At 39.5% G+C, this 17,284-nt stretch overlaps 1 protein-coding gene across 1 annotated transcript; it reads right to left on the reverse strand.

Annotated features, from left to right (window-relative positions):
* Window positions 1-617: 617 nt before the first annotated feature.
* fam193b (family with sequence similarity 193 member B) lies at window positions 618-15,048 on the reverse strand. The gene is made up of 10 exons (XM_053515175.1): window positions 14,783-15,048; window positions 12,103-12,378; window positions 7,866-8,052; window positions 6,912-7,106; window positions 6,492-6,819; window positions 6,189-6,375; window positions 5,269-5,502; window positions 4,079-5,096; window positions 3,569-3,644; window positions 618-1,106 (listed from the first exon to the last, which is right to left on the reverse strand). The coding sequence occupies exons 1-10, from the start codon at window positions 14,888-14,890 to the stop codon at window positions 1,010-1,012; spliced, it is 2,706 nt and encodes a 901-aa protein (XP_053371150.1). The 5' UTR covers window positions 14,891-15,048; the 3' UTR covers window positions 618-1,009.
* Window positions 15,049-17,284: the final 2,236 nt, after the last annotated feature.

Raw genomic sequence — 17,284 nt, forward strand, 5'->3', positions numbered from 1 at the left:
TTGTATTTATCACATGTCTCAGAGGCAAGGAAAACATAATTAAAGGGAATTTTTTTAAGCCTTTTTGATTTCCATTGCCAGAATATACATATTACTTTAAGTCAGTACAGAGAAGAGAAACCGCAAACAAGCTTTTTCTTATCCTGCACCCTTTGCCTGACCTTGAATTTTAGTCATATTTATGTGCATGTCATATAGCCAAATAAATGAGATCAAAAATCATTCATTTTGACACCATAACGATCTTAAATCTTGAGTCTCTGAATAATTGTTGTATGTGATATCTTTTAGCTATTATATAGCATAAATTACAGATTTCATCGTAATTTAAGGGGTAAAATATATATATATATATATTTTTTTTTAAAAAACAACAGTAAAACAACATTAGGGGAACTCTCTTCTACTGAGACGTCTGATACGGACAAGTCTGAGAGGTTTTGGTGTTCGCAATCTGTCCTCGTATTAAACATTAACAACCCAATAGTCATTTCTGTAATGTCAGTATCTGCAGTTTTTGTCAATGAGCACATGTCAGGATAAAAAGTACCTTTTGGGGGGGGGGACATAAAAGGAATAAATAAATAGACATTGTGGGTCGACGGGCCGAGGTGTGGCATGGTTTGGGGTTTAAAACCTTTTTTTATTGTAAAATCATTATTTACACACTACAAAATGAAGCAATGAGGTTTGCTGCGAGTGATCCCGCGCTCTAAGAGATACAGTAAAAAGTGTCCGGTGGACGAGTACAGACTGCGTGGTCGAATGGGTCCCGTGGCATACAGAGAGAAGGGCGGAGACAGACAGACAGACAGACGGTGACCTCCAGCCAATCGAATCAGGAGTACAGTGGCTACAGGCTAGAGACCAAGAGTCATAGTCGAGTCATATTGGGAAGTTCTTTCGGAGGGGGTTTTCCGTTTCCCTTCATCCAGGCGTATGTTTGTGTGTGTATGTGTGAGACAGAGAGACAGAGTGTGTGTGTTTTTGTGTGAGAGTGCGTGCTGCGTTACTGCGCTGCGTTTGACGGCATCTTTTTCAGGCTGAAGTTGGACCAGTTTACGGCCACCTTCTGTCGCGTCTGTTTTGCCGAATCGAGGCAAAACCTGTGGAGAAAAACGACGAGACAAAGAGCTTAGTCTGCAGATCTGTACAGTGGGAGTGCAAGAATCAGCAGCTCTAAACAAGCAGGAAAAAAGAAATAAATAGGAAAAAAAAAAACAATATATACACACAGTCAAGCCCGAAATTATTCATAACCCTGGCAAATTCTCACTTAAAGTTACTTTTTTCAAACAGCAAAGTTTTTTCTTGCTTAGAAAAGACACAGGCGTCTCCCAGAAAATAATAAGATGATGTATAAGAGGCATCATTGTGGAAAAAAATATTTTTTCAGCTTTTATTTACATTTAAACAACAAGTGGCATGTCCAAAATTATTCATACCCTTTGCAAAGTGTCACAGTCTATGGGAAGTTCTATATCATTCCAGACAGTCCAAGCTGTTACCATCCTAATTACCCTGATTTATTGGGAACAGCTGTTTTAATCAACTCAACAGGTGAAAAACAGAAGCTTTCTGCTGTTGGTTTGTGAACAGTCATGGCTAAGACAGAGGAGCTCACTGAGGACCTGTGAAAAGGCTATAAGGAAATGGCCATAAGACCATATGTAAATGTTTTAAAGTTCCAGTGGCTACAGTCTATTAGTATAAGTATTATAAAAAAAATACAAGTACGTTCTACTGTAAAAAATCTCAGAGATTAAAAGATCACCACCAAGGCCGTCCCCATTGGTGGTGGGAACCTAATGTTTTGGGAGTGTTTTTAGCCGCTTGACCAGTACCGTAATCAGAGTAAACGGCACCATAAAAAAGGAGCAATACATCAAAATTCTCAACAACAACATCGGGAGTCTGCAGAGAAACTTGGCCTTGGACATTTCAGCACGACAATGACCCAAAACACACAGCAAAAGTGGTGAAGAAATGGTTAGCAGACAAAAACATTAATGTTTTGTAGTGGCCCAGCCAGAATCCTGACTTAAACTCAATTGAGAATCTGTGGAAGGAGCTAAAGATCAGGGTGATGGCAAGGAGACCCTCCAACCTGAAGGAGTTGGAGCTCATCGCTGAAGATGAATGGGAAAAAATACCAGTGGAAACAGGCAAAAAGCTGGTCAGCAATTATAGTAGGCGTTTGATTGCTGTAATAGCCAATAAAAGCTTTTCTACTGATTATTAAGAAGGGTATGAATAATTTTGGACATGCCACTTTTTGTTCAAATTTAAATAAAAGACGCCTGTGTCTTTTCTAATAAAGAAAAAATTTGCTGTTTGAATAAAAGTAATTTTAAGTCAGAATTTGCCAGGGGTATGGATCACTTCGGGCTTGACTGTACAGTGTATATCCACACACAGTATGCGCTATACGCGCTACAGTTAAGCATATAAGGGACTTGCCGAAAGTAAAGGTGTTGGAGCTGGACTTAGTGTGTTGTGAGACAGGCGGACATGCGCGGACTAAACATTTGTGAAGCATTGTGAAATCGGTTTTAAAATCTCAGTTTTACTACGTTGTTGGAATTTTTATGAATAAATCTTACATTTTTCAATATGATGCCTATTTAATTTGGTTTGCCTATGACATGCAGTTGCTCAGATATTTATATTTCAATATATATTGCAGAACAACGTGATGCATTACAAGCGACAAGTAACAGAAATGAACTGTTTTCACTGGAGTGACTCGACGTCTGTCACTATTACACTAGATCAACTACAACCGATTATGTTTTACCTTTTAGGCTTTGTGTTTAGTACGTACACAACTTGTACACTTAAAGCAGAGAACTTTTGCCCTTGCTCTGCAATGAAAACATTAAAAATGTTGAAATAGAATCCTCAAACATTTACTCGACTGTTCAATTAAACTGCAGTATAAGATATGATTATTTAATTTATTTATTTTATGTGGATGCAGGCTATTGTTTTATTCTTTACTTTTTAAAGGAAGAAGGTACTAACAATCCACTTTTAACAAGATTCAAAGCACAGTGAGTTGAGACTCTTATCTGCAGTAAAACAACTGTACGGTGCAGATGTTTTAAAGAAGGCCGTGAGTGTGTAAAATGACGATGGGGCCGGTGCCCGGAGAAAACATTCTACCCACTGGGATAAGTGCAGTAGTGTAGCAGGTTATTATATAGAGAAATAAAGAGAACTTTTACACAATTAAACGTCCTGGTTTGACCTGAACGCCCTTGTACAATAGTGAATAAGGAGAAAAAAATACCTTTGGCAGGTAATAAAAATTCGGCTCATTTTAGTGTGATGCCGTATGTGCATATAAGGTATAACTCAGCTCCAGTACTGATATTAGTTTTTTGTTTAGTGAACGAGGCCCGAATATATAATGACACGCAGCAGGAGGAACGCAATACTTTGCTTTTAATTAGTGGTGCTGAGATCATAGCTCAATTAGTAATACGTCACACCACCACTTTTACCTGCTAACTGCATTATTTGTTCATTATTTGAATTATATATTGATTTCTAGACGAAGCTTTACCTCTTGAAGTATTCGACCTCACGATCGATCTCATCCATCTCAGTCGGATCCAGGTCTTTAGGGAGAAACACATCATCTGTTTAAAAAAAAAAAAAAAAAACAACAACAAGAGAGTTATTGTTGTAAAGCAAAGGTTCTTAAGAAACACCAGATCTAGGTGTTTAAACAATCAAATCAACAAAATGACTCTCTTTGTGACGAAAAAATTAAAAATCTTTAAAAAAAAAAAAAAAAAAAGTGAAAGAAAGAAAAACAAAGCAAAAACAGGCATTCTGCTGATAACAATACAAAAGGACACTCAAGGACACTGGTTGCACTGATGAACTGAATATCTGTTTGTTTTCCCTAAAACTAGAAGCAGGAACGGGGAGGGGGGGAAACGGTTTATGCGGAAACTACAGTTACTACAGTCCTCATGTAATATTGCAGAATTTTGAGTTATAAGGATCAGAATAAAGTCATCACCAATAATGTAGCATACCAATAAAGGAAAAAAATAGATAAAATTACCAAAAGCACTATTGGACTTTTCCGTCTTGCTCTTGTTCTTCTTATTCTTTCCTTTGGACTGTTGTTGCTGCTGTGAGTTCTGAAAGTTGACCACATTGTTTGAAATACTTTTCCTCTCTGCTTCCTGTTCGGATCTGTTATTACGCGCATCGTTGTCATTCTTCCCCCTTTGTGTGTTTGAACCCGAGTGATGGTTCCCGTTCGGGGCTGCGTTACCGTTGTGCTTCGAGGCTTGCTTGCTTTCCTCTAGCTTTTTGCTCGGCGTTTTCTGGCCCTCGCCATGCTGCTGGGGTACTCTGCACCCTCCCCTGGCTCCTTTCTCCACTTCGTTGCTTTTATCCTGATTTCCAGATGTTGCTCTAGCTGGTTTGGAGTTCGCCTGCTGCTCGTGGGATGCCTGCTCCTGCTGCTGCCGCTGGTTTTTCTTGGCCTTCTTTGTCTTGGCGGCGTTGCCCGTGGTGTTCTTGGTCTCGTCTTTGGGCGTGTCGTTGGGTGTAGGAGTGGTGTCAATGGTGGTTGTGGTGGTGGTGTTGGTGGTAGTTGTTGTGATGTTTGCAGGGGCCGGGGTCTCGGGGGTGATGGTGGGAGGAGGACTGCTGTTGTTATTCTCGCCGGTCAGGCCTTGGAGAATCTTTACGCTCTTTTTAAAGTTTTTGAAAGAGAGCGGCGCGAGGTCCAGGTCGATCTGCTGTGGCTCAGGCACCGAACCGTTGAGGTGAGGCAGCAGTCGTTGGCCTTCCAACGAGGCGGCTTTTTTGGGGAAGTCGCTGACGTCGAGGTTCAGGTCGTACATGCTAAATGAGGCGCGGATGGAGTCCTTGATGGTGTTCTTAATCTCCTCGAGGCGAGACGTCAGGAAGCTGTTGACGCGCTCCAGCTCTAGCTGAGGCCACTCGAGTAGCCGGCCGGCCTCGCCGTCTGGAGCGCGCTCCTCCTCTTCTACTTCGTCCATCATCTCTGGCTGAGGTGAGGAGGACAAACGCTGCTCACAGCCTGATTGCTGCGCACGCTCCTTCTCCTGAACAGAATGCGGGGATGTGAAAAACAAATACATAAATATTCTGCATTTGTATAACAAAACATGTGTTTAATTAAATAAAATTTTACCAGACTGGTTTGTTTCCTGTTGTTTGTCAATATGATCAAATATGCCTCATTGTTGACTTAATTTGTGTATCAATTTGCGGTACCTTCTTTTTCTGTTTGTGGCGTGCACGTTTGGCTGCCTTGGCGCTGTTGACCCTTTTGGGTTCTGTGGAGTTGATAAAATGGAGAAGCTCATCGACGTCCCGGTGATCTATGGCGCTTGTTACAGCTGGGTCCATGTCCTGCCTCTGAGGCAGCTCCTCTTTACGACGAGTCAGTCTCGAGCGGAGTTTCTCTCGGATCTCCGCGTAGTTCCGGCTCGTGGGAGCCGCAGGGGGCTGCAGGACAAAATGTCTCATGTTGGTCATCTTTTTCTTATTATTTATTTTTTATGGATAACAACTCAGAGTTGGCAAAAAAAATTGACCCTTTTAGCAGGCTAACAGAATCTTATGATTCTAGTGTTTTTAAGGAGCTCACTTTAACTACATAAACAGCGAGATCTTTCAAGTTCTGTATTCAATAAAAAGTCGTTATATAGGAACAGTAATAATCCACCCTGAGCACATCTGTAAATGCAGAGAGCATAAGGAATGCCAACTGCTTTTAAATGCTTTTAAAAAATCTTCAAATCTTGCTAAACATACTAATTAATCACAATAATTTTTAAAACTAATATTTCTTCCATAATTCTTTGTACATTCTGTGTCTATTCTAATCTTTAAACAATTTAAAATGTTTTTCTATGTCTAGCATATAGTTTTTCATATTTCAATATTATTATTATTATTATGATTATGAATTACATATCCAAGAGGCTGCATGTTAAAGCAAAATTACAGAGGGTCTAAAACGGAATCATGTGGCACACCATATCACTGAGGACAATTCTAAGCGCAACTTGAACGCGAATCAAGTCAAGTGAGACACAAGTGGACAAACCTAATCCTGGCCTGTCTCTTAGGTCTAACTCTTGAGATGTGCAGTGCCGCTAAAGTCCGTCCGAGCTTTACAGGACTATTACCGCGTTATGTCCGAAGAACTCGCAGTAGCAGCAGTCGCAGTATTTGCCGTCGCGCTGGTTCGTGGAAGAGGAGGCGCAAGAACTGCGCTCCGAACCGCTGTCTTCGTCCTCCACTTCGTCCCCCTCGCACGCTGCCTGTTGGCATGACGAACCGTTTACCAGCTTGTGCCCTTTACACGCCTGGTCCCTGTAAACATCGATAAAGGACATCAATTAAACCAGAAGCTCCGTTTTAGGAGCCAACGTTTACAGCAAAATTTTTAAAATGTCTTACTGCTCTGCTCCATCACCGTGTTTGCATACCTGCACGTGCTGGCTGTTAGGTGCGCTGTGTTAGTGGAGGCTGCACTGGCGCCGTTGGGGTTATGCCCGTTGCACGGATGATTGCAGCCCATCATAGAGGAGCTCAGTTTGGCGTTTTTGCAGGTGCTGGGTTTGTCCTGCGTGCCCGAGTGCTTGGTGCCGAGGTTTGGTGCTAGCGGAGTGAACGGCGCGTGCTGATTTGAAGGGGGCTTGGCGGATGGGGGCAGCAAAGATGAATTCTGGGAAGAAGAGAGACCCGTGGGGCTGTTGGGTGGAACTGACAGATCCGCCGACGGCTGGTGCTGCTCGTTCGGATGAAACGCTTCACCTGAGAAAAATAGCAGGAAGTGACAACCGCTGCAGTTTGTAATTTTATCATTAAATATTAGTCAGAATGTGTGTTTGTGTGTGTGTCTGTACCTGGAGGAGTTGGTCTCCTACACATGGTTTTGAAGTGCTTGGCCGAGGTCTTGCAGAGCTCAGCGGAGGTAGAGAGTGGCGTAGCGGTGGATGTGGCACTGGGGGACGCCGGGTGACTGTAGGGACACACTTTGGTCCCGGACGACTCGTGAGACGTTCGTTTATCGTGACAGGTTGGTCCTGCCGTTCCGCCTGCTACAAACACCAAGCAGCAAGAAGAGTAAAGTCAGCGGGGGCTAAGAACGCAGATCCACATGACTATAAAATTCAACTAGTTTAAATTCAATAGTTTTTTAAAAATCATTACAAAATATAGAAAAGGGGAACAGAACAGAAGAAATGATGATGATGAATAAATGTGAAATAAGGTTGAAAAACAGCAGGAGTGTTTCTTCGTAGACAAAAAAATATATATTTTTTTTTTATTAGACTGAAAAGGATAAGGACAGACTGGAATAAAAATAGACCACGAAGGGCCTGAGTAGAATAGCAGAGATGATAATTTATTACTGTAAGAATGACCTAAAAATAACCTTGTTAGACCTGTTTTGACTAAGAATAGCTGAATGGTCTGAATCTGATGGGCGAGATGATGATGAACTTTTTAGAACAGCAGCCGAGAGAGTAAAGCCGCCTCTAAAGCTTGCCATACGCATAGAAGAACCAGCCACGTCTAACATACATATATATTGCATACAACAACGGGAACACCTAAAAAAATATATATTAAAAAATCAACATACGTTTTTAATACGTTTATGTTACGCATCTACTTGACAAGTCCCCTGTGCTAGCTGACTATAGAAACGTTTACGTCGATATATAAACCTGTGATGCTTTCGCTCTGACCTCATTCTGACCAATCAGATTCAAGGACTCAACAATGCATATGTTAATATGTAACTGGACTCGTGACCAAAATAGAGGCGATATAAGGAGAGAGGGAGGTCACACCTTGCTGAGAGTGAGTAGCAGTGCCGTGGGTGCAGTGAGCCCCCGTGTTCGTGTGTGTCGAGTTCCAGAGTCCCGACAGCTTCCGGGCCGACAGGAAGGAGCTGGGATCCCAGTCCACCGAGTTTTGCTCTGGGTAACCGTTCCCACAATTCTGCGACTTGCATGAAGACGAGTGGGACAGCGGTGCCTGCGGGAAAAAACAAAACAAAACACAGACACAAAAATGTTAATCACCTGACAAGCCAGTCACTAAATAACTAACTACCATATGAGAATGATTCCATAAATCAGCCAGGCCCTGTGGAACAGCATAGACATAAAAACTGGAAATAGCAGGCGGAAGTTTAGCCTTTTCCACAGAACGGCTGCGGTGTGTAAATAATCAGTGCGCTTTCAGGAAACCGGTGTTTGGATAAGATCACCTAGCAAGGGCCATGTCCGTTATCGGACGCTTTTACGGCGCTGGTGGGTGGTGGAGAGTGGTGCGGACTTTCCCCTTATGGAAAACAAAACTCTTGCAAAGATGTAGCTTATTTATACAAAATATACAGTAGAATCCTTTACTACATTAACACTACTCCTACGTTTAACAGATATTCAGAGTCATCACTGGGCAGGTGTATGGGTCAGTAGTGGTGACTTACAACAAGTATTTCTAAAATGCAAATCACCACCCTGTATGTAGTTTAGCAAACATAAATTTTGTACATCGAGGCTAATTTAGCATATTTATCCACAGAGGCAATCAAGCCTGTGTAAATACAGTCACTCTTGGAACACAGCTCGTCCAATTATATTAGTAAACTGAAACAAACTTATTAAAAAAAAAAAAAAAACTCAGTAAGATGACTTGTGGGATAAAACATGATACGATCATAACAATGCATCACAGGCATTTAAGGCATTTAATACAAACTATTGCAGACTCACTCCCTCTCATACACACACAGTCTGCATTCCATATGCTATTGTGTCTATGGGAGTTTCCTCTAATTGACTCATATTAAGGTCTGAGTGAAGAAAGGGTCTTTAAGCTGTTTGGCTGAAAAGCGAGTGTGTGCTGATTATCGCGATGTCGCAATAATCCTAATTTTCTTTTTATGATTATCGTCCTGGATCACAATATTGCGATACAATTTCATACGTGCGGCACACTTCCACAACTTTCCAAAAAACAACAAACTCAAACAGATCAGAGTACAAACATGTATTAGAGGATGACAATGTTTTTTTTTATTTATTTATTTTCAATCCCTGAACATTTATACAACTCAAGGTTGTGACTAGATTATCTAGTCTTCACCCTTTCCGTATTCAATGTATGAAACTGTATAAAAAATAAAAAAAACGTGAAGCAGCTTTGTGTGTTTTTTATGCATCAAAGACGTGGAACATATTCCAAAGAACAAAATGCATCAGGCTCCATCTGTCACTGATTTAAATTTTAAAAAATGTAACTGCTAAAACATATTTTTCACTCCGGGTGGGCGAGATGACTAAAAAAATATTCTAGCACAACACGGTAACGAGACGAGTTTATTCAATACTTAAAACAGTAGATCTATTTGCCCACCCACCCCCAGTATTTTTAGATAGATAGAATGACACAAAAGACAGATAAACAGATAGAAGTGCAGTCAAACAGACATACATACTGACAGATAAATAAAAAGAAAGAACAACAAACACTAAGACAAATGAATAAATAAACAGGATGACAGCCAAAACCGGACAGGCAAACATAAATCCACAGAATAAAAGACATGGATAAATAAACAAACAAATAAATAGAATAAGACAGACAAATTGACTAATAATTTAATAAAAAGTTATTAAAGACAGATAGCCAGATAGATAAATAAATAAACAGAAAACCAGGCAGACAAACAAACAGGCAAATACATTTTTAAAAAGAAGGTTTCTTCTGCTACCAAGGTATTTATCGTTAGTGGAAAATTATTCAAATAAAAAGATGTACGGATTTACACATTGTATCTTATTGCACAGTTTGAGCTGAATGTCGCCTTGCACCTCAAGGGTTCGATTCCCATCTCAGGTCTGTGTGTATGGAGTTTGCGTGTTCTCTCTATGCTTTGTGGGTTTCCTCCGGGTACGCCAGTTTCCTCCCACAGTCCAAAGACAGGCAGATTAGGCTAACTGCCGTTCCCAAATTGCTTGTGGTGTGTGAGTTTTACATATACTGTATTTATGATACAACATTGTCACAAATCATGTTTGTTATTAAATATATGATTAGTTATATATGATGAAAATATAGAAATAATAATATATAGTATATATGATATATATAATAATAATATAGAAATATATGATGAGTTGACTTTCTTTCATATGAAACATTTTTCTGATACATTAATATAGCTGTATTAATTGATCATTTTTATGTAAAAAACATTACGTTGAAGGAGGGCCTTGAGGACAAACCCATTTGATCCAGGTTCACATTGACGCCAGCCCATGTACACTTGCCGACCCTTTTTAAAAAATCTGTCCGTCTGCCGTCCACGATCTATTAATGAGTAGCGGACAGTGTGCTCGAGCTCTATCGCCACTGTACCTGTTTATTCTGCCAGCGGGAGAGCAAACTGTCCGAGGTGTACTGAGAGGCAGAAGATGCAGCGGATGCCAGCTGCCGTAAAAAGAATAAGAAGGGTGTAACTGACAGTCGCACTTGCTCTACAGAGTTAGAGTTTCACACCGTGAACAAGATCATCTTAAAAAAAAAAAAAAAAACTTTAAAACGGATCCGTGCGACAACGCAGCATTGGATAATGATGATAAAAAAGTTATTACTTTTAAAAACATGAAAATTTTACTGCTACGGGAATATGGAAATGACGTCACAATTTAGAACTCGAACCATACACAGGAAAAAATGTGCATATTATTATTATTATTATTATTGGTCATACTAACAACCTAAACCATAAAAACAGCCTAGATTTTGCTGGAAAAAAAGTATTATCATATTATTATCATATGTATCAATATATAATATATAGCATTAAATCTAGTATTAAAATATTTGTAAAAGTTTTTCTTTTCCTAAAGGGTGTATAATTTTTTTTGGCTGACTCTGTATATACAGTATATCGGAAAAACTGAGTTACTCTAACAAAATGTGCAATTTGACCAACCAAGTGAGTCAATAATTTTTTTTTTTTTAAGTTACACCAGCTTTGCATTACTTTAAGCATGGCCTTCATAACTTTATAAGCGCAGAGACATATTTTAAATTACGTTTAAATATATTTAACTATTGGAATTGTTTTAGTCATTTCATAGCCATTTGCTTTTGACTATATTATATTTTTTATTTTTCCAATGTGTTAAAGCTCAGAGATGTATTTTAAATGTTGGTGTAATAAAGTCTAATTATTATTATTATTATTATTATTATTATTATAGCACTGTGTCAATTTTACTACTTCGGTTATATTTTATTACAACTGACGTCTGTTAGCCTAATCCTCTTAATGAGATAATTTGTGCCGTTATTTGACAGTTGCCAAGATAAATACCTACCAGTGTACATTCGCTACATTTAATAATTACATGACGCATTTTAAATCACGATCGTTATACATGTCAAAATACTCGTAATGTGATTTTTGGATGAAATCGTAAAGCATTCATTTCTGTCTGATCTGCATTTTACACTTTCCAACCAATCAAAATTAAGGATTCGACAGTGCCGCGATGTGAAGTGAAAGAAATGCAACAATTGGAATGATTTTAAAATAATACATTCTAAACTAATCTCGATCTTAATCCTAATTAATTAATTACGGTGAAGCACTGGGTAACATCGGATGTTTTAATTGAACACAAGACTCCTGTCGACAAGCGACACTACAAGCACAACTGGTTTTCCCCCCCTCAGCACAGGGCCGTGGCAGAATCTGTAAATCGCATGTTACTCAAGAAGCTTCCGCAGCAGGGTCTCTGACAATATTTACCCCAAAATCAAGGGGAATAAAGTATACTTTTTGAAAGCTTTACTATATTTTACTCTCTTGAGTATGATTTGCAAACCGATAACTTGCTTTTGTTTATTAAAAAAAATAAGTCATAAATGAAGAAGCTCTAAATGATCATCTGTTCATCACTCTGCGACCACATAGTGGGATCATGGGTCACACTTCCACAGTCAGTGCTTTAGTGAACCACTTTGTACCAGAACCGTAATGCTCTTCATCTCCACGTCCCTACTCACCGGCATGCTTTGGTCATGCACCGCCCTCCGCTCCTCCTCCTCCACGCTCTTCCGACAGCTCTGGCAGATCCACAGCGGCACCTCGCCCAGCAGCGACTGTGACAGCGACGGCACAGCGTCTGCCAGCTTGCGCCCGGGTGCCTCCCTTAGCAGGGCCTGCGAGAGCGCTGGGACGGCGTCAGCTAGCTTCGAGCCGTGGCTCGGAAGCCCGTTGGCAAGGCCCGAGCCCCAGTCGTTAAACTCCCGATGGCACAGCAAGCAGCACGTATGCACCGACTGTGGGGAGGGAAGGAGTTCGGTCAGACGTATACACTTTTCACTTTACTCCACAGTCAAACAACAAACTAAAATTTATTTAAAAAAAAAAAAAAAAGAGATTTTACAATTCACAGGGAAATGATGAGCATCGACCCGTAAGCAACAAACATATATGCAAACGGAAATTTTTGTGAAGAATAAAACAGGTACATAATGTTATCCATAATGTTATAGGAAAAAAATAAACTAACTATAGGAAAAATGAGTAGCAACACATTTATCCATTCATTGTTACTAATAGCAACAGTCAACAGTAGTTCTCTTTTTGCTGTTAAAAAGCGCTGACACTGGAGACTCCTTCTGACATGTAATAAATCTCTGCACAATATCAGGTATAAAATCTCTGCGTTTTCTAAAAGCTTGTGCACCCTATGTGAGACTTTTTTTTTAACTGAGGATACGCTCCAGGATGCACTTATTCACCCTGTCTCCAGCTCCTAGATGGGAGTATAAAACAATACTTGAATTCTAAATACACTTTGTGTGCTAACGATTAACACCAGCACGTGCCCTTACTTCCCCACGTGATTTTTTTTTTTTTTTTACTCCCCGTACTCGGGTACGGGTGTGTATTTACACCATCTGATACAGCATGTCACAGGTGTTCCTCCACGAATTTAACAGTAGGCAGCGCATATGACACACAAAGTATGACATGCGAAACATCAGAGCACTGTAAGGAGCGGCAGCGAGCTGACCGCACACTCCATTTGCAGGTAATAATAGCACGCAGGCATTAAGATCTGCACACGTCTAACCTAATATAATTAATATTCCAGAAAAGATTTCAAGAGCAACACTTTAGCGTGCCCTCTGACTGCATCAGCTATGGCTGTGTAAGGCAGAGGATAAGATTGGGGCGTGCTAGATGCCAACTAAGATTTCAGAGGAGACAGAAGGCACTGATGAGTCACGTATAAACAGCGATCTACTTCCGTGTTCAGGTACGATTGGCTCCCACATCCGATTCAATCCGTGTACACACCTTTTCAAGAGTACTCTGGAACCAGATTGTGATGAAAATGAGGCAGACTTAGGGGTCGGGTGTTCTCGGGAAACATTCCTGGAAAAATCCTAATACTAAACGTAAAAGCAATCGTCCCCTGATGTGTCTGTCTCAAGAGAAGAGCTGTGAAAGCACATGGGTCTTTTTGGGGTGGACACGCCCACCTGTCTACATTTTCACCACAATCAATTCCCTGTTCTTTTTCCCAGGAGGAAAAAAACTGTGCTCAGAATAAAACTTGAGTGTCTTTCTTGTTTTAAATGTCTATCAATTTGTGTTCCCATGTGACGTCAGATAAGCACAAAACAAAACCCTAACTTCTGACAGAAACCGTGAACATACACAGGATCAACCAAAAAAAAAAAAAAAACAACAACACCAGGGTCATCTCGTGCATCACAAATACCTGACCTTCAATTTGCTTGAAAGTTTATTATTTTTCCTTTGCGCGCGTCCTGGAGAGCCTTGTAGCACGTGAACGCGCGCAGACTTTCCCCCTCACTGCCCTTGTTCATTTCTGTTACGACTGTCACATTGTGTGCTAGAACGAAACTGAAAGTACATCACTAATGCACAATAAACACGCACATCCTTTATTAAAATGAAAAGCTCGCTTTAATTCTTGCAGCAAATAATTACTATTGATGATAATTTAGTTCAGGAACAAGCTGACTTGAGGACGCTTGCTTCGGATAGTCATATTATTACAACTCCTACCCGTATTCCAACGATTTTCCGTATGCTCTGTCGCGATTGGTTAATTCGGCTCGATCCGTCAATCAGACGTGCCTGCGATCCAATCAGCAGACTGCTTTGGGGTAGGTCACAAACAAGAGCGAAAGGCGGGATTTGTACAAATGCGGGTGCGGAGGAAAGAAAATAACGTTAAGGCCGTTATGAATAAACCAATTATTTAAATAGCTAGGAAACTAAATTTCTTGTTTTTATAATAATTGAAAAAGTCATATTTTAAGATATGTATAGTTTTTACAATTTATTTACTGCAGGTTGGTAGCAGGCAAGGTGATCCGCCCGAATCTAATCTATAAGTGCAAACTATAGAACATTTTATGACTTGAAGCATACACATCATGAAACGTCGCACATCCGAAACGCATGCAATCTGTACTGAACTGTGTACACAGTTAAAATAATCACAATAAGAAAATCTCTGTGGTAATCAGCGATGGAGCGGAGCAGCCTTAGCATCCTCACCAGCTCCAGAATCACTACACATGAGGGTTAATAACGCATTCTACGCCCCACATAGTGCGCTATAAATCCAACACGAGGGCATTTGTAGTAATTGAGCCCCTGATTAGAGTTAGCCTGGTTAGCAGGGTGAGCTAACGCTACCTGAGCGCTCCTGGCTGCAGCTCCTGCATCTCCTCCTCCGCCGGGACTCTTCGACAAACTCTGCTCTTTATTCCCAACTCCGACCTGCTTGCTCTTCTTCCTGGCCATTTCGATAAATTCCCCTCGGCACGGACTTGCGCTGGTTTACGAGCTTAACTGAAAAGCGATTTGGGGTTTATAAAAAATGTGGGTTTTTTCCCCCTTTTTTTCCAAGCGCCGCAAATGTTCTCGCTTATCTTCTTCTCAAGGCAAAAGACAACAGTCAATATGGCGGACTGGGCTGGCATGATGGCACGCTTGCGCGAGGTCAAAGGTCATACGCATACACTGAGGGCGGAAGAGCTTCGGCGCGTTTTAAAAACAACACGGCCGCCATATTGGCTGTGGGCAAAGTGTGAGAACAAGCACTTCACCAGGGTGCTTTTATAATGTGAGCTCTTATTTAGATTTGATTGTCTTTGATCAGACATTACATTAGTAGAAGATTTTTAAAAGGGTGGGTATATAATATTAAAATATTTGTATGATGCTGATGGCACGGTGGCTTAGTGGTTAGGACTGTCGCCCTGCACCTCTAGGTTCCGGGTTCGAATCCTGCCTTGTGTCTGTGTGCATGGAGTTTGCATGTTCTTCCTGTGCTTAGTGAGTTTTCTCTCACAGGTTAGGCTAATTGGTGTTCCCAAATTGTCCTTTAGTGTGTGAATAAGTGTGTCATGCGCCCTGCAATGGACTGGCCCCCGATTACGGGTGTACCCTGCCTCGTGCCCTAAGTCACCTGGCATAGGCTCAAGGCTCCTCATGACCCTGTAAACAGAATAAAGTGGTATAGACTATGATGATGGGTTATAATACTGCATGTAATTTTTATGTGCATGCATTACCCATAAACATGCACAGGATATTTCAGAGACCTTATGCTTTTCAATAACAATTAAAAAACAATAATATTTACAAGAATAACAATTACAAAAATTTGTGGTTTTCTGTAAAGTAAGAGATTTGGGATTTCACAGAGGAAAGGCGATAGTTTTTAGGCAATGTGATTTAAAAAATTTACATTCATGAATGTAAAATTGGGTCATTAAAATATAAAAATTATTTGTTACTGCAGCAGAAAAAAATAATTATATCCTTTAAAGTGAAAATATAAGATTAAAAAATCTTAATATAATATGAATAAAATGAAAAAAAAAATTAAGTTGCCGCCAAAAAGATTGTACCACACCCCAATTTTTTTTTTTTTTAAAGATGGAGAATACATTCTCCTATTAGTTACAGAATGTTCATAAACCCGCAATGTCCACATACATTACTAATTATGGAATTAACAGGGTAAGTGAAGTAAAAAATTTTTGATGTTATTAACTTATGAAAATGAGTGAAATGAAAATGAAATGAGTCTCAGCTGTTCATTGACAAATATAAAAATTAATTAAACTATAATGAATGATAAGTGATAAATGATCAATTCTGATTGGTCAGGAGTTGTGCATTATTTTTGTATAACAGCATGCCTCAGAAAGTAGTGCTATACTGAGCGTGTCAGGTTACATTTATTATAAAAAAAATATTTCATTAAACAGCAAACAAATAAATGAAGCAAAAAAAAAGCATCACTAATTAAAAAATATATGTATATATACATATACAAATATGATCTACAAATAGACATTGTCTATCATGTAACAAATCAAAAACAACAAATGTAGTTATTTTTTTTACCTGGAGATTTTTTTCTTTTCTTGAAACGGAAATCTTCATTATACTTTTCCACAAGGACAGCTAAAAAACCTGGAACCCAATTCCTCAGTTTTGCATTTTATCCGCTAATATAGTTCTCTGTTTAAATGATGAAGGACACGTTATCTAGTCACACGTTTATTTGTGCCTGAGGAGTTTTCTCAAGGACAAAATGTTACTGTACAATACTGTGTTGTGTGGAGTTTGGTTTGTCTGTGTGCACACACACTCAAAAAGCTTATAGCCATTCCCAATATATATATATATATATATATATATATATATATATAAAATCACACATACACAAACAGTTTAATCATCACTCAATCAGTTCTTTCCTGTAGTCTTTTTGTAGCTATTTTTAGTCTAATTTGTCTGAACAAGTAATAATGTAAAATAAAAGAGCTCTTTTCAGCACCAGTCAAACGTTTGAACACAAGTTTGGATTTATTTTATACATTATGGGATAACACTAATAATATTTTTTTAAAACTATAAAATAAGACATGAAATTAGGTGATTGAGTAACAACAACAGCAGTCAGTTATTATTTACAGACAGGAAGGTCAGCTGTTCTGGAACTAGAACAGTATTGTCAAGTGCATTTGCAAAACCCATCAAGCACCATGATAAAGCTGTTATGAAACTTTGCAAAGCAAAAGTAGCTGATACATCTCGATATCAACTGTTCAGAAGAGATTATTGTGTATTTTGGACGCCTTCAGTGTTTTTTACTATGTGAAAAAACATTAAAATTAAGAA

Source organism: Clarias gariepinus, chromosome 16, assembly GCF_024256425.1.
Source record: "Clarias gariepinus isolate MV-2021 ecotype Netherlands chromosome 16, CGAR_prim_01v2, whole genome shotgun sequence".
Lineage (NCBI taxonomy): Eukaryota > Metazoa > Chordata > Actinopteri > Siluriformes > Clariidae > Clarias > Clarias gariepinus.

What these genes read in the sequence shown, in the direction of transcription:
- fam193b (XM_053515175.1), bottom strand. Translation starts at nt 14,890, where the DNA reads ATGGCCAGGAAGAAGAGCAAGCAGGTCGGAGTTGGGAATAAAGAGCAG. An exon ending in AGTTCTTCGGACATAACGCG is followed by an intron (nt 5,503 to 6,188) that starts GTAATAGTCCTG and finishes TTTGTCCTGCAG; the next exon opens with CCCCCTGCGGCTCCCACGAG. An exon ending in GCCACAAACAGAAAAAGAAG is followed by an intron (nt 5,097 to 5,268) that starts GTACCGCAAATT and finishes CATTCTGTTCAG; the next exon opens with GAGAAGGAGCGTGCGCAGCA.